The sequence below is a fragment of the Lissotriton helveticus genome, chromosome 9 (genome assembly GCF_964261635.1).
Source record: "Lissotriton helveticus chromosome 9, aLisHel1.1, whole genome shotgun sequence".
Taxonomy (NCBI): Eukaryota; Metazoa; Chordata; class Amphibia; order Caudata; family Salamandridae; genus Lissotriton; species Lissotriton helveticus.
Window position 1 is genome coordinate 327,139,957 of NC_136070.1, and position 18,404 is coordinate 327,158,360.

Here is an 18,404-nt window from a genome sequence, read left to right on the forward strand (position 1 = left end):
CTTTGGGACCCTTCCACTGCCTAAGGGGCACGCTAGCATCTGATAGTGCTTTCACACACTACATAAGGCCACGCCCCATGCCCTGGGAAGACTGATAGCTGGTGTGCATTTTGTGAGATGAGCTGCAACAGTCAAGCTGGGAAGCTACTATGTACCACAGTTTAAATCACACTTTACTGTTCACTGTATGATAAAGACTCCACATGGAACTTTGTGAACCCTGTAGTTACTGTGTGTACTCTTGGGTAGTTACACTTGGTTTGCACATGACTACAATCACCAAAAGTTTATTTTTTATTTTTATGCTGCTTGTTGAATGGATTACCACAAGCAATTCAATTCAATGATATTATTGCTTTTAAATTAGAAGATCGCTGTTGAATAAAAAAAAATGAATTGTTCACATGGTTGATTAACCAGTTACAAGGCACGTCTCTATTTGTACTAGCAGATTAAAAAGCAGGACATGGTTTGTGTTTAGTATCCAAGAGAAAACATGCAGGTGGAATACCAATTAGGACAACCCAGCCTTCCATCTTTCTGTGGTCAATCAACTGTCACTCATTAACTTGGGGAATAGCCTCCCCAGTGTTTACACCACTTATAAATAGAGGAGTAGCATGAACCGCTATAGAAAAGTTAATGTTTGGATTGTAAGAGGCTTTTGAAAGTTAATCATGGCTGCTAATATATTAGGTGTATCAAACCGAGGATAATCTGGCTCCTCATTAATGATTGCAGAAATCGCAAAAACGTTGTATCACAGAATGAAATAGATGTCAGTATATTCTGCTAAGTTATAGCTGTGGTTTGTACTCGCAGGTGATACAACAAGAGGGGTGCTGAACTGTTCCTGTAAGAAGGGAAAAGTTAGGTAAATCTGGCGTGACCGGAGGTGTAGACATTACACCCTTGGGCATCCATTTTGTTGGATGTTTTTGCCTCACACACCCCGAAGGATGTCATGCTTCATCATCGGCGGTTGCTCCTCGTCGGGGGGCGGTGCAATCCCCGACGGGCTCACCTCTAAGAGGGGCACTTTGTACTCGCAGGTCATACTACTGCTGCGCAAGATTTCTGAATTCTCGGGAAACACCAGAATGACCAGTGATGCCCCTTGGCAACAACTAGAAAATATCACTAGAAGATTACATTTTATCATGCCAACAGACATATTGGTGTAATGGGACCTCATTTAACGGTACCAATTTAATGGCCTCTTCTGCTCAGTTTCTGCTATTTAATGACCATATGGTAAACTGAATTACTGTATTAGTCTAGCACATACCTGTCAATAACGCATAGTGAGATTTCTTTCTCAAACTGGTCCAGAAAATAATAATGCATTAATTGGGAAAAACCCTATTAAGAGAGCCAAGTGAGATACAGATGATCGCATACAGAAAGCATCTTTTGCACAGCAATTCCTTACTACTCTTCAATGGCATGTGACAAACCAGAACTCATTGGCCCTTGATTAGTGTTTGCCAGACTTCACGCTTGTTTATCAGTAATAGTCTGCTCATGTGGAATTAACAAATTCAGCACAGTGGGCAAAGGTTGTTTGCCAAATTTCAAGACAATCATGTGTATGTATGTGTGATGAGTTTGCATATGTAGGAGTGCGCAAATGCTCCTTCTTTTGCTTTTTTTAAAATTGGGAGGCGCATTTGGAAGTAGGAAGTTGAGGGGAAACAACCTTTACAACGCAACTTTTACAACGCACTACCATTACAACGAAACTTTCACAACGCAACATCCATTACAACGCATGCATTTACAACGCAGTCATTACAACGCATGACACTACAACACACATCACTACCACGCATGCCATTACAACGCAGTCATTACAAAGCATACCATTACAACGCATAGCATTACAACACATAGTACCCTTACACTATCCAACACTTACCCTACTGTTGCACCCCCTGGAGTTAGAATAGTAATTTTTGCCCCTACACTATCCAACACTTACCCTACTGTTGCACCCCCTGGAGTTAGAATAGTAATTTTTACCCCTACACTATCCAACACTTACCCTACTGTTGCACCCCCTGGAGTTAGAATAGTAATTTTTACCCCTACACTATCCAACACTAACCCTACTGTTGCACCCCCTGGAGTTAGAATAGTAATTTTTACCCCTACACTATCCAACACTTACCTTACATGCAATGTAATGTAATGCGTTGTAAAGGTATGCGTTGTAAAGGTAGTATGCGTTGTAGTGGAATGTGTTGTAAAGGTAGTTTCAAAGAATTCGTTGTAATGGCATGCGTTTCTAATGGTGTGCGTTGTAATGGATGTTGCGGTGTAAAAAATGCGTTGTAATGGTAGGCGTTGTAAAATTATGCGTTGTAACGTCATACATCCGAAGTTGAGTCTTGCATCCTGTTGCGCCCACTCTGAAAATTAAGTACGACTCAAGAAGTGAGGTGCACGATGTGAGAAATTGCTCTACTGCTCAGAAGTAATGACTATGCCGGTGGATCTATGCCGGCGCCTAGACATGCTGCTCTCGGATACTCACTGGTATACAGAGGGGAGAGATGGGTCGGCAACCACGCAGGCAAGCTTTGAAAAGGTCAGATGAGTTTTTTTAATCGCATTGCTGTTTTCAGCCGAAAATTGTCACCTGACCACAAGTTGAATTATAACAATTCTCTTCACCATTCAGCTTAACTTTTGTGCAAAAATAAATTAGAGGGTGAAGCAAATCAGAATTAATTCTGTAGGTACAGAAATGCGGTTTTAACATATTTTCCCCACCTTCCAAGTACAATGACTGCATTTTCTAGGCGGTTTTCACTGTCCATTTTCTCCTGTTGTAGTCGGGGTTAAGATACGAGGAAAAAGTGATAAGCCCGAGCACAAGTTTTCTACATTTCTATCCATAAATGAGGATGATTGTGAAGAAGTGGCATCGCTTTTTTGGATCTCTTAAGAAGGACTGCAAATTCATCAAGGCACCTTCTCCACAACTGTTTAAAGTCTGTTGTTTTCAGGAGGGCCCTTTTTTTTTTTTTTTTAAACAAGCAGCTGCGGAGCATCATGTTCAAAACGTTTAGTTTACCCTATTTTAGGGGATATACTGAATTGTTAATACGCAAGATTTTTTTTAAAACTGAACACCCATTTAAAGATTCCTTACGATATTTGTAAGAAGTTACGATGATAGAGTCGAGCGATTAAAAATGTAGAGTACAGAAGGGTCTAAATATTTTGGGACCCCATTCAAAAACCATATACGAGTATCCCTCATAAAAGTGCAAATAGGGCACATTCCTTTCTATTTGTACTTATTGCATATGAATATTATCACAATGTTCCCATTTTATTCCCAGTTCAGATGTTTTGGGGCCACCTCACAAAGGCATGTAAGCATATATGAAAGAGTATTAAGGGGCTACTACTTTATGTAGTTCAAAATGCCTTAGTGAATAAGCCTGTTTGTCCTTTAATCTTTTCATTTCCAAACGTGGTGTTTGTTTGGTGCCATATTTTAAATATGTGCATGGTCTCTTTTCAAGCAGCAGAATTACCAGATTGTTGGTTTTCTTTAGCAGATTGTCGTTGACTAGGTCACCTCCAATGTCTCTCATAGGTTTATATTATTATCAGTGGGGTCATCTCTCTTTTCCAAGACCTTTTTGACAGAGACTCATCACTTGATCGGAGGGCCTGAGGGGGACAGCCAACTACTGGTCCTAACTCATTGATTTAACCGTTAGTCAGTCATGGCGTCCCATAACACAAGTGCTATGGGAGCGCAGCAGGTTTTTGGGTCTGATAGTTGCACTTCATGGGCACTTCTGTTGTGTGCATTGCGCGGCTCAACATTTTCAGCCTACTCAATGAAAAAGGAATGTTCCCTCATTTTTGTAAGAGTTCATGGCCCCATACAAAAGAAATATCACATGGGTGCCCTGACTGCAGACTACATATAAGTGGACAGTTACCGCTCTCTATAAGGGTACCCTTTGGTGAAATTGCACGAAGGGTCCCTTGGACATCCTCAAATGGAGGCAAGCCAAAGACTACAGCCCCTGTGTAAAACAGAGAGGCTGGCTCAACCTCAAATCTGTCTTTTGCAGCTACGCTCCTTTCGTTGCATTTGCACACAATAAGGGTATGTACTACACAAAACCGGTTACATCATCGAGCGTCTGCAATCTGTGTTCCCATACTCAAAATGAGAAAAGAACTACAAAACCCCAGACCCAAACTGGTAATGGGGGGAAAAAAAGGGAGGGGGGAAGTATAGGATTAGCTTATGGTGGCCCAGGCTTCATGACATGGTGAGAGTTGACAGCTATTGAAAATATCACTTTAAGAAGAGAAGTCACTATAGATTATGGGGCACGTTAGTTTTTAAATTACTTGCTGTAGGAAAGAAATAATTTCAGAAGCACAATAACATACAATGACTTCATTTCAAAAGCTTAGAGCAAACTTGCATATCCCATAGGAAAATAATAACAAAAATGTCTAGGTGTGCCATTAAAAGTACACCACATTCACGCTTTCACTTCCTCTTTACCATTTTACTACTTACAAATATTCCTTTTTCTGCACATGTTACAGTCATCAGTTTAAATTCTTCAGCTAAGAAAATATTCAGCCCTAATAAGGCGGGATAATCTAAAAAGATAGACAATTAAAATCTGTATTTTTAGCTATATAAATAAAAGAGTCCCAAAAAAGTGCTTTTGAAAGAAGCGCCCGTCCACTTGATTTTAACTAGTAAAATCAGACACTCAGTTCAAACGGAGAAATAATACTGATACAACTGTACTTCATATCACCGTTCACGCAGATTCAGATGCTGCAGGGTTCCCTGTGTAAGAATCAATATGGAGAACCCTGCTCGAAAGTATGCGCTCATTGGCCTGCCACACTAGAACAGTCAGCAGAAATGTGTTGCAAGTGCTGTAGACCCAACCTTGGGTCTTCCATTTGTCTTTTGTTCTGCTACTCCAGTTTCATTTTCAAAAGTCACAGGAACAATTGTTTTTATCGCCCAAGCACTGCCATCTTGATCATGCTTGTCCTGGGCTACATTCTCCTTGTCCGATTCCCGGTTCTGGGATCCAGGATGCCATAAGTCACATTTTTGGATCCTGTTGTGCAGGAAGCCCGCCAAAATCCCCACCCAGGGGGGTGTTACTTATTTGGAGTAAGGCTCTATAGGACATTTTACAGCGAGTTGAAATTGTCAGATTTCTAAGCCAGGGACTGTGGCAGGGTGAAACACATCAGATGTGCTGGACTGCTTGAGGAATCCAGCCCCTTATAGACTTTTAGAGCTACCAGCCTGTTAAGGATCCTCTTGATGATGAAGTGCACAACTGTCTTTAAACAGCCTATTGACAACTCTCCCGATTTTCCTAAAAGGTAGCTGTACTCTGTTGTGGACCGCTGTAAAATTCAACTAAAGTACATTGTGATGGCCATCAGAGGAGCATCACTGGCTAACGATGGTGCTACCATTCCTAAGCTTTGGAAGCAATCCCACAGTCAACAGGAAACTGGTTATGTGTATTGTACTATTGCTGCGTAGCGCAAATGAAACCGCTCATCCAAAACGTAGATTTTCAAACTCAGAAATCTCACCAAAACTAGTTGATACATACCACTATCAACCTTTGTAGCTCACTCTTCATTTTACTGAAATGCCTCTTGACCAATTCAATCCTAGGTTTAAACAGATCTACCTTCATGTTCACTCGTAAGAAGATCTTTTGCATGGGAGACTTGAGTATTAGCCATTGGGCTTGAAAGAGTTAACATTAACGCATCACTGACTTTCAGCTAAAGTTAACCAGCTTCCAAGGTGTGGGAGATTTTACTACCGCCTGCTCCATCTTCAGATGTTTAGTGGAGCCGATACTTCAGACTCTGCACTCACGTAAAAGCAAGCACATCACACCAGCATTTGAGTGGCTCAAACATATTCTTCACTCTTTCAAAAATCCCTTGTTAAGAAATTGCAAAGTTGCCTGCCTCAGCCAATTAGCACGGTTCCATAAACTCCAACTAGGTGTAGGTCCTGTTGGATTTGGCGGTGTTCAAATCAGTCTGGAACTTTTGAGGAATTCTATGAGCACCTTGTAGACAAAAGTGTACTGGCAGATAATCTGTACCATCATCATCCGCTGTTGTCTCAGCATGTCCAATACTTTTGGGATGTCCAGCATCTGAAACAAGAGATACAGGAAAAGGGTTTAATATATCTACAACAGGATGATGAAGCGAGTGTCATGTGTCAACTACAGGATAAACAAAGGAGCCACTAAGTCATAGAACAGGCATTTTATCAGTGGTTAAGTCTGACCATGGAAAGGCCCCATTCTGTTGTTCCATGTTTGGAATCACTATACCCAGCACTGAAGAACAAAGGAGTTGATTTAGTGTAGGGCGTTCAACCAAGTACCAACTTGTACCACATTTCCCACACCTACCAAGTATGTCCAACGTAAAAGCATAACAACTTTTCCCATTGACTCAACTATTTTTGCCATTAGAGGTAAGGAGCAAGAAAGAGAGAGAGGGAGATCATGCCTTCCAACTAACTATTTGATTTTGCTTATTGGTCAAATAATATAACCATAGTTTGTGGTTCCTATTTCCCCCTGAAGTTCTTATTCTGCTCGTAGTTTAAGTGAAAGGTCTTCCCTCAGTTTACTTTTTGATAATGTATGCAAAAGGTCCTAGGTGCGCAGAAGTAGTCTTGTACCACTTATTTTCAGAATTTTGCAATTGTATTTGTAGAACACTTTATATCCCACTGCAAGTCTCTAATGTGCATTATTGGACAGGAAGCACGCTACCCTGTAGGGCAGTACTTGGTTGGAAGGGCGTTGTTTTTCTATGGGCATGTTTGGGAAATGGGCATGGGCGACCGGACTGGTGCTCTGGTCGTCCCTTGAGTTGCAGGTCATGATGGAGGAATGATGAGCGAGAGATAGGGAGTATTGGGTTAAGCTAGGTGGCCGATACATTCTACTCTACAAGCCCAATATTTAGTTTTTGGTGCTAACCGAAAAGCTACCATCCACCTCCTATGCTGTTTACAGCGATAAGAACACCTCCTCTGTAAATTTTGCAAGTCTAGATAGGAGAGAAAGGACAGTGATCCACCTTGATGGACTCATTGCTTAATTTGTAATATAAAAAAAAGTGCTAGTGCTCTTGTCAGGAGGCCTCTGCAGCTTGCACCACCCATTGCCACGACCAGTTGTGCCAATGACAGTAGCTACACAACTACTAACCAGCACACTGCTACCAGTGTGACAATTCAGACTATTCCCAGCCCCCAAAGCTATAGAAACAGCCTGGGAGTCAGGTATTAGTTGTTTTTAATGCATACTGAATTAATAAACAATTGCTGTTCTTCTCACCTCTAAATTATTTTTAAAAAAACAGCGCCAACAAGTTTCAGCTGCCAGAAGTGCTCATGTGACAATTATGTGTTGGTCCTTACAATTGAGTGTTTTTGCCGAGCAACGGAAACCACTGGCTCAAATGAAGCACTGGATGGACCACATTACCGTCATCCATTATGTGAGCTCTTGTCATTCTCTAAGAGCTTGTAATGCTTTAGGGTGTTTACGTTTGAAGATGGTGAGGGACGAGTGCATGATCTGCAGGGATGGACTGCATTAAAGTTCTCGAAGACCACCAGCTGAATGTGGAAGATTGCATTGTGTACAAAGTGTCTATTCTCTTGATATTGAGTGGCAATGGTTTAGGTGGACTGATGTCACTTGACTGACCGCAAGGACGCACTGCAGATTACCTGTTGTAATAGTTCTATAGATTCGAGCCTAGGTCAGGGACTAAAGCTCCGGTCTGTTCTAATAACCATCAGCCGACCTACAAATATTTCAAAAGGGCTGCCAAAGGGGATATCAATGTTGTATTGTAAGCACCGATTACAGCTGCCCATTGTAAAATTAAATATAGTTTTACTGTGAATGTTGGTGCACTCTTGGATCTTGTGTATTCTGCTCTCACATTGAGAGCTGTTCATTTTTTCCATGCCAATGCACCAGAACGGTTCTGCATTTTTATGTTGAGAACAGGCAGGTTATTTCCTGCTAAAACATGAGATGCTCTTGTATATTTCATATCTCAGCAGGCTAGATGTTTCAAAGTTTCGCCACCTGTAGTAAGAAAGTTGTTCCACCAATGGTCTAGCGATTCCCAGTTTCCTCCCCAGCTAATTCAGCAAAAGCCTTAAACATTTCTCCCTTGACCCAGTTCCATGAAGGTGCTGCTCCACTTGTCCGGCAGATTCTTAAGGCAGCGCTGCTGATCTTCTTTGGAAAGCGGTGTGTGGTCTCTTTTCCTAGATGTCTTGTCTAAGTCCCAGATAAGGAGGGCACAGTTTTCCTTGGTCACGAGAGTCATCCTTTCCTTAACAGCCTTCGACTGCAAGCTGATGTTTCTGCATCCAACCTGCGCACCCTTGTTTCAATATTATGCACTCTAGAGGTCTTCGGAATAAAAGGCTGTCACCACCATTTTCCACTCAGTGCTAGCAGTACACCAGCCAGGTCTCAACATACAGGAACAAGCAGGCAACCCAGGCAGAACACCTTATGGGAAATTAGGCTTAATCTGAAATTGGCATATCTCGAAAAATGCAGGAGGGGCTATGCACCCTGCTCCCCAACGCAGGCTGCAACATTTCTGTTGCAAAGGAAAGAGGGGACAGGTATCCTGACGAAAAGGAGATGAGACACTATAAAGCTAAGTGTCCAGCAATCACAGGGTTGTTCAATTTATGCACAAGTATTTCCTTAAGTCAACCTCCTTTGACCTTCCTCCTCAATAAAGCCCATCAATGGTGTCACCTTGAGGACTGCTAGGGGACGCTACTAGGATCACTGGTGAATTCTGCCCCAGGGCACGATCAAGATTCCATTGTCTTCTATATCACGAACAGCTTTTGCCCACATACAACACTGCCCTTCTCAAGCAAGGCCCAGAGAGCGTGTTATCAAGGCACTCAGTGTTTCACGGGCTCTTTACCGCTCCTCTCAGTATGGTCACCCACTCCACTGCTGCCATGCCTAGCTACCATGCCACTGCCTTATCGAAGTATAAATTGTGTGGAAATGGAGAATCACAGATTCTCTTGATGTAGATATCATCTGCTATGCTCCAACTCTCCCAGCTGCAGAATGGATCCGGATGTATCTAGAACCCCTTCCACTTCAATCAGGTCACTGAGAATATAGGAAATTACATCTACCTGCGCTATGAGACCCACTGTGCCAGAGCTCTAGGGGTATCAAGGCATTTTTCTTTCAACCCTGTGTCGGTAAGATGGTTGTCACAGTTACCAGGAGGGGGTTGGGTATCTGCCTTGGAGAATAAAGCCACTTGCTGCACTTCCTCCAGCTCAGAATCCCACCTCTAGGATGCTCTCTATTTCTCCCACCTTCAATGCCATGTGAGATCCGATGAGGCTTGTCAGCTGGCACTACTCAGAGGGAAAGGGCTCACTGAGCAGGAAATCACACCTCAGAGTTGCTCTCAAGACTCAACTATTGATTGTTATGGATGGATAGCTATTGCTCAGTGAAAACGTGTAGAAGTGTGACGGAATTCTTGGGATCCCTTACAGTCAGTCTTAATTCCAGTGTGCTCTGAAAGAGAAAATAGTACCTCTCATATGATAAGCTACAATGGACTCTCACAATAACTGACAGACATAACATTCTCCATCACGGTCCTGACAGAAAAACGGTCTAAAGTAGGCTCCTTAATGTTTCTGAATTGGAAAACGTATCATATTCTAGAAGCGCAAAGCATACAAATCTACAAGAAAGATAGACCTAGCTAAGAATTTGCACCCAATTCCTTTACTGCCACATAAATAAAATAAGAATACAAATTGAGGGGGAAGCTAACAGTACGTTTGATTAGCTTCTCAGTTGCATGCATCCTGCTATAAGAAGCAATAAACAAAGCCCAAATATCCTACAAATAATCTCCCACGAGTCACTCATGAATAAAACATGCACAAGTTAGAGCCTCAGCATGGGAGCTTCCCTCTGCCAGGAATGTTGTTATCTGCCGCATTCGGAGAACGCTTACATGATGGTAACTACAGTACAAGGCTCCTCGTGGTCGCAACCCCTGAAAGGAAATGACTGTGCAACATGGCCTGCGATTTGAGAAACTCTGCCGCTAAACATTTAGCCTACACATTCAAGAGATCAGGTCTGCCCTGGAGAGGGATCATCAACTTGGAAACTACGTTATAATCGCTACAAGAGGCTGCAGGGATTGTAACAAATGGCCTGTTTCTGGTTGGGGCCATCTGAGCACTCCTCTGTCGGCATCTCCAACTGATATTAACAGTTAGTTTTCTCTAGATATGGATTCCTTCATCTTGTCTGATCTGTGTTATATGCAGGTTCACATGAGTTTGCTTTGGTCTTCCATATGCCTTACTAGAGGTATCCTAAATCTAGATGCCACCTTCTTATCTCCACCTCAGAAGCTATGGTAGAAAGGTTTGAGGGAAGACTGTCACAGACACCCTGACTATCAGGTCTGTTAATGTAGAAAGACCTTAATATATCTGAATGTTTTTACCTCACAAACAAAGCAAAGCATCTGACATCTATGTGCCCTTTCTCGACTCTTATTGCAAATAACTCATCATATTGACCAATGCTAGTAATACATCAGCCCTTCTTCCTGTTGGCTTACTGGATGTACTGATAATCTCTTCCAGCACATATGTAAATAATTTTTGGGGAGCAAGGATGCCTGCACTTCCAACGACCCTTTTTGGTGTCAAGGGAAATTCCCTGACTGGTCATTTTATCTCTTTCCATGGTTATAGGTTATATATTGAGAAGTGAAAATAAGGACTCATTTTGAGGAATGTGCAGCAAAGGAATATTGGTGCAATCGTTGTTGCAGTGAATACGGTACAGCCTGTCCTTGTTTCATCTACCTTTTGAGAAGACAAACATAACTATAAGAGGCCAGGAAAATATATTCTCATACATTTTTGCTCAATTCATATGAAGCATTTTTCCAAACTGGGCACTGAACCAAAGATTCCCAACCACAACATAGTGCAAGCAGAACACTTGTGCGTAGCCCACATGGCTCCCCTGCATATGGTCTCAAAGGATACATGGTACTGGAACAAGATAGATGTTTTGGCTCTTTCTTCAAGCCTATGGCTGCCTTCTAGATGATACTTTTTGTACCGCTTTTGGCCGCCATAAGTGTGGCAGGGTATGCTCAGACGTGAGTCCCTTGCTCACTTTGCCACTGGATTCAAAGCAAGCCGGGCTGAAGACGGCTGTAATGCCAGAAACCGGTCCTCTGAACCTTGTTTCCGGTCCAGGGAAGGCATGGCTTGGCAGTTCGGGCTGGACTGTTCCCATGAGGCACAGGGTCAGACTGATTTGCATATGGCCATGTCTGAACTGGGGTGGCAGAGTGGGCTAAAGAACGGTGATGGATTAAACCCAGATCTTTTGACTGGGTGTGCGTGTTTGATTGGTTCAGATGTTCCATCCATCACCACCCCCTTTTGTACCGCTTCTAGATGATACTAGCATCTTTGTAGCACTCTCAGATAGATACAAGAGATGATCCTGAGTCCAATCAACGCCTGGTTTCCCTGCTGATGAGGAAAGGATCCGCCACCAGTGACAGAGGATATAAGGGACTATTCCCATCAATAGCAAAGTAATTACCTCCACAGCACGGCAAATGCTGTGGAAACATATACTGTCTGATATGCAGAAAAATAACTGATGTGTGCAAGACCATAAAGTAGTGAAGCCTGCAGGTGTGTGCATATTCTGATACCCATTCAAATGTCAAACTATTTGTACAGCAGGAGTTGCTCTAGTACTTGACCTAAAGCCAGGGCATCCCCTGAGCCTGAAAAAAGGCTGATCAGACATATTAGCACAGCCACATTTTAGTTAGAGCGAAAGCATTCTGAATGCCTACACCTCAACCATGAAACTCTCTTTCCATGGCCCTCAGTCTGTGGCAGACCTTGCATTGTGCTGACAAATACTCTCTACATGGGTATTCCAGACCAAGTCAGCAACCACCACATTACCCTTCAGCTGCTAGCAGCACTATTATTATGTACTTCAAAATACAACTGGAACATCGGTCACAAATGCATCACTCCTACATATAACTGCTCGTTACCCAGAAGCACATAACCAGTTAACCACTAATTTGTACAATGGCTTAAGTGTTTCAGAATGAGATCGTATGTGGTAATGACGGATACAGACACTGAGGTACAGTAAATTATCTAGCATCCTAGCAATTGCGGATGGTAAACTCAGAAACCAGAATTGGTAAGAAAGTTCCACATGTGTGATGTATAAAATATAATATAATTATTTGGCATATTTCAATCACATTAACAAAGAAAAAAAACGTCACCTCATTGTGCTCCAAGCAAGCAATCATGATCTCAGACAGAATAACGACTCCAGTTCTTCCAACCCCAGCACTGCAGTGTACCAGCACAGGTGGGTTCGGAGTATTGGGATCGGTGGTGCTGTTAGTGTGGCGACGCACTGACTGGATCTCTTCTAGGTAGGCTATGGGTACAAGTGTGGGAAAGGAAAGAACAATTGCATACATCAAAGCGGTGAAGTTTTTAGGATACAGGCAACAAATATTTCCTTTCCATAATGGAATGTGGAATTTTCACACAGCTGCTAAATGAGTAGGGACTGCAAGATGGTCCTTCGGTGACATGTAGCAACATCTTGCATTTCAAATGGCAACCATGCATGTCAACAAGTCATTGTTTATACTTCATCTTTTCATAAAGTTTGCCAGTTACACCATAATTTACCAAACCAGTAATGCCAGAGTCTTTGGTACAGATTGAGAATAAATAAATCTGCAGCTGAAGAAATATGTGTTAAACTGCATGCTGGTTACAGAAGGTTCACGATTAACAAGTTCCACCATTTTGCACAAACCAGATGCGGGCCACACATTTTTCACTGGGACTAGCTGCATTTGTCAAATTCTATGCCTCCTATTTTCTGCAGGGACGAGCGGGGTGACTATTATTTTTGGACAGAACAGCTGGGTGCATCCAGGATACTTTAGACACCAGCTGCATGTCTCGATGACATACATGAACCAGCTCTGGGCCTCCTTTCCTTTCTGGATGAGGAAGGTGAAGTCTTACAAAGCAGTCCGATTTCCAAGGTATGTGGCCTGGCAATCCAGGCAGGACTGTTACTGTAGGAGCAGGACCAGATCTGATTCGCATAAGGATATCGTCTCTCTTTAATACTCCTAACGGCACTGAAACAAAGCATGTGTATGTATTCCGAGCTCAAGAATATTCTAACTAGCATCATTTGCATCTGTATAGATAACAGTTTCTGACCCAACGCCCATCTGCACTGGAAGTGACACCACTGGATTTACCATCAACCATCTGCACAGGAAGTGGCATCACTGGTTTCCAACCAAAACGAAGCAGCCAAGCGAGATGACTCCTAGGACCTGCCTAATGATGCTGTAAATCAAATGCACCACTGGTGCACCAAAGGCAAGTTCATCCACATCTGAACCACGCCCAGCATCAAGAACCCCGGTTCTCCCCTACCCACTGGTACCCTGTGCGCTCCTCCATTCTCTGAACCCCGGCCCCCACTAGCCACACCACTGCCACAACACAGAAGGAGTGTTCACATACTTCCTCTGCAAGTCCTCATGCACTCTCCCACACGCACCAATCCCGCACAGACAGCACCCCACTGCTCACACAAGCTAGCTAGCTACCTGATCATGCTCTCACAGATGAAACCCCATCCAAACACGCCATGCTCCCCTACATGCTAAACATATGCTCGCTCACCAAACACCATGGATATATGGGACCTACTGCAAGGCCATGCTCTTAGCCTTCTGTTTCTCAAAGAAACATGGCTAAACCCAACCTCGGTATCGGACAATGCTACAGCCATTCCCGCCACCACCTACAAGATCTTTAGGTACGACCGTAAGCACAAGCTTGTAGGTGTAGTCGCCATCATATTCAAAGATACCATCAGCTGCACCACCTACACGGACACCCATACCAGCTACCTGGGACACCTCACATTTAAGATACGCATCACATCGAATATGCTACTTACCAGTATGCATCTGTTCTTGGCATGTATGGCTGCTGACATTCATATCTGTTGTAAGATTGCCGCCTAGTGTTGGGTCCGGATGATTGCACATTGTTGTCCTGGAAGAGTTTTTCGAAGTATCACGAGATAGGTGGCTCCTCCCCTGGACTACAGTGCGCATGGGCATCAACTCCATCCCCAGATTGTTTTTAGCCATTGTGGCAAAGATGGAGTGTAACACTGTGAGTGATGACCATGCTAAGAGTAATTGTAAGTGCTGCAGCCGCTACAGGCGCCGGGGAGGAGGGCGGGCGATATGAATGTCAGCAGCCCTACATGCCAAGAACAGATGCATACTGGTAAGTAGCATATTCGGTTCGAGGCATGTGGGCTGCTGAATTCATATCTGTTGCATAGAATACATAGCAGTCCCTCCATTAGCGGCGGCCGCCTGTGCCAGCTGCAGCAGTTTGAAAAAGTGTTTTTAGAACAGCCTGCCCTACAGCTGCCTGCTGTTTGGAGTGCACATCTACACAGTAGTGTTTTGTAAATGTGTGTGTGGTAGACCATGTGGCTGCTCTACAAATGTCTTCTAAAGGAATATTTCCAAGGAAAGCCATGGAGGCCCCCAACTTGCGGGTGGTGTGCCCCCTTGGGGGGATTGTTAAAGTGCGCTTTGCTTTTTTATAGCAAATTTGAATACACTTAACGATCAAACTGGCTATACCTGCTTTGGAAATGGGGTTGCCTTTGTGTTGTGCTGAAAAGGCAACAAAGAGTTGTTTCTTCTTCCTAAAATCTTTGGTCCTATCAATGTAATACATTAAAGCTCTTTTGACGTCGAGAGTGTGGAGCATTCTCTCCACCACCGATTCAGGATTTTGGAAGAACACAGGCAGTTCAATAGTCTGATTGATATGGAACTGTGAAACCACCTTTGGAAGAAATTTAGGGTTAGTGCGCAGCACCACTCGGTTGGAGTGAATTTGTATGAATGGCTCTTGGATAGTTAGTGCCTGGAGTTCACTAACTCGTCGCAGAGATGTAATTGCTATCGGGAAAGCCACTTTCCATGTTAAGAACTGAATCTCGCATGAATGTAGAGGCTCAAAAGGTGGACCCATCAGTCGGGTGAGGACCACATTAAGGTTCCATTAAGGATCTGGTGAGGTCCGGGGAGGAATGACTCGTTTGAGTCCTTCCAGAAAGGCTTTAATGGCAGGCACTCTGAAAAGTGAGAGATGCTGCCTGTTTTGGAGATAAGCCGCTATGGCGGATAAATGTATCCGAATGGAAGCATATGCCAGATTGCATTTGACCATGACGAGTATCTTTATTTACAGGTTGTGGCACCTAAGGTACCATGTATGTACACGCTGCCTAAAATTCACAAATCTAGAGCTAATCCACCTGGAAGACCTACTATTTCAGGTATTGGAGGGCCTACAGAGCGTCTCTCCCAGTATGTTGACACCTTTGTACAGACATATGTTAAAAATGTACCATCATTCGTAGAGGATACCAAACATGTACTTAACTTGATGTGTGACCTAGCATGGGATGAGAAGATGATATTAGTGACGTTAGACGTCGTATCTTTGTACTCTAACATAGATCATGAGTTAGGAATCGAAGCATTGGACTTTTTTCTAAGTAACAGATCAGCTGAATATTATGATCATAATCAGATGATTCTTTCGATGACAAGAATGGTTCTTCAAAATAATGTATTTCTTTTTGATGGTAAATGGTTTAGGCAGCGCCTCGGAACTGCGATGGGTTCCAGATTCGCTCTGTCCTTTGCAAACCTCTTTATGGGGTGGTTCGAGGCGGAGAGAATCTGGGGCCCGTCGGGTAAAAAATGGATGCAGCATATACATTATTGGGGGCGCTACATAGACGATTGCCTGTTGATATGGACTGGTTCAGTTGATGAACTTAAAGGTTTTTTTGATTATTTGAACGATAACAGGCTGAACTTAGAATTTACAACCAATTATGATAAGCACAGAATCACGTTCTTAGACATTGAATTATATGTACAAGAGGGTAAACTGTGTAGTCGCATGTATCGCAAGCCTACCAGCTGCAATGCAGTTTTGCATGCCCGGAGTTGCCATCCTATGAGTCAAGTAAATGCCATACCCTATGGCGAGATGGTGAGGGCAAGACGTAACTGTTCTGATGATAGTGAGTTTAACTCTAATCTTACAGACATATCACGGAGGTTTCTCAAACGTGGTTACCAGAGGAAGGTGGTTGAAAATGCCGTATTGAGAGCAAAGAAACTTAAGAGATCCAAAACTCTGGATAAAAAAACATGTGAGAATATTGACAAGGATAAGAGAGTTCGTTTCATTACTAACTACAGTACAGATAGTGCTCAATTGTATAATATTTTGAGAAAGCATTGGAACTTATTGAGGATGGATAAGGATTTACTTCCATTTATTGGAGACAGGCCTGGACTAACTTTTAGAAAGGGTAAAACTCTGTCTAACTATATTAGTCCTAGCTATCCTGTGAAAAGAATTGAGCCCAATTGGCTAACTGATACATCTAAAGGTTTTTACAAATGTGGCAGGTGTAGCTCGTGCACATGGGCTAAGACAAAAATCAAGACAATTACATACAATGGTACTGGTGATTATCATATAGAAATGTTTATCAACTGTGATACTACCTTTGTAGTGTATGTTATTGTGTGTTCGTGTAACCAAATATATGTTGGGAGCACTATCAGGAAATTGAAGGAGCGGATGGCTGAGCACTTTAGAGCTCTAAAGACAGGAGATACTCGCTATCCCACTGCTTCTCACATGGTTAGGAATTTTCATGAAAAGGATAAACATGTATTTACTTACCATGGGATCGACCACGTTAAATGTGATCCCAGAGGTGGTAACAGACAGCTACAACTGCGACGTAGAGAGGTGATGTGGTTGATGAAACTTAAAGCTGTGGAGCGAGGTCTGAACATAGATCATGAATTTGAGTACTTTTTGGGACATGACTGCTAATACATACTGTTATGATTTTCCCCCACCTCATTCTTAGGTGACCAGCTGTGATAAAGTGTCACTTAAATATTATTGTTTGTAAGAAGTATACTTTTGTTAGTTTGGATGTATCTGTGTTTGTTTTTTACAATTTTTTACAATTTTCCTCTTCACACTGTGTTCCCTTTTCTTATCTACTCCTCCTTTCCTTGGTTTGTACTCTTTTTGTTTTACTTATGATTTTATTGGTAATGACTTTCACCCTACATTAGTCCGTAATTTCAGGCACTTTGACATCTATTTGGTTGTTGTACATAGCATTGGAAACGGCAGCAAGCGATTTTTTATTTCGGCGGCATTTGCGTGATCTATTGAAGTAAAGAAAGGACTTGGAGATTGTGATACAAGCAGAAAATAGGTTGATGTGCGGATGGCGCTTTCCGCACTCCCAGTTAGATTGGAGAATTTAAATAAGAAAGCAAATAGTTTGTTTAAGTGGATAATGCATATATTTACATATTGTAAGATTATACGAAAGGTCGTGACCACTTCAAGATGGCGCGGGATATGGTTTGTTATATAAAGCCATTACAAGATGGCGCCTGTGCTGTACGCCGAAAGTCTAGATGACAAGTCCATGCCGATGAGCGGTAAGCATTAATCCGTAGCCACGGAGAGTGAACTAGAGTATATACTCTTTATTTACGTGTAGTCAGTTATGTTTTGGCACAATTCCGGTAGAGCTTAATTACTGAGGTTACTATTTTTCGTTTTTTCAGTTATGGACCGCTATTTTCAACACTATTCTTAACCTGATTAATGGGAGATTAAACTGACAGGTAAGATAGTGGTCGCAACCCTTACTGTGTGGAATATAGTGATCGAGTGACTGTCATAGCTAATACTGGTACTAATGGTTTTAATATAATATTTATTTGCAGCAATTTGCTGAACGAAACTTTGAACTGCCTTGTTATACGCGATTGCGTATGAATATTTATATAAGCAATACGCTTTACTTTGGAGGAAGGAAACTTTGATTCATGTTACGCGATCTACTCAATCTCTAGGTGGTGAGTCTTAAGTCGTTTTGTTCTTGTTACTTTAACTGACCTGAAAGAAGGGTTGATGATAGGGTGTTTATAAATATAACTTATTTTTATAGATTTTGAAATCTATTATACTGAGGACCTTAGAAAGGAACGGAAGATTTAGTGGTACGTTTGTTTTTGCTTTATACTGATGC

The 18,404-nt window shown here is 42.5% G+C and overlaps 1 protein-coding gene across 2 annotated transcripts in view; it reads right to left on the reverse strand.

Annotated features, from left to right (window-relative positions):
• Nucleotides 1-3,019: 3,019 nt before the first annotated feature.
• Nucleotides 3,020-18,404, reverse strand: part of PTPN21 (protein tyrosine phosphatase non-receptor type 21) — a 339,336-nt gene continuing 323,951 nt past the window's right edge. For both annotated transcript variants that reach the window (XM_078660017.1, XM_078660016.1), the window contains 2 exons: nucleotides 12,457-12,617; nucleotides 3,020-6,203 (listed from right to left, as the gene is read on the reverse strand). In XM_078660017.1, coding sequence (XP_078516143.1) covers nucleotides 6,075-6,203; nucleotides 12,457-12,617 — 290 coding nt within the window. In that variant the 3' untranslated portion in view covers nucleotides 3,020-6,074. The remainder of the gene's footprint in view (nucleotides 6,204-12,456; nucleotides 12,618-18,404) is intronic.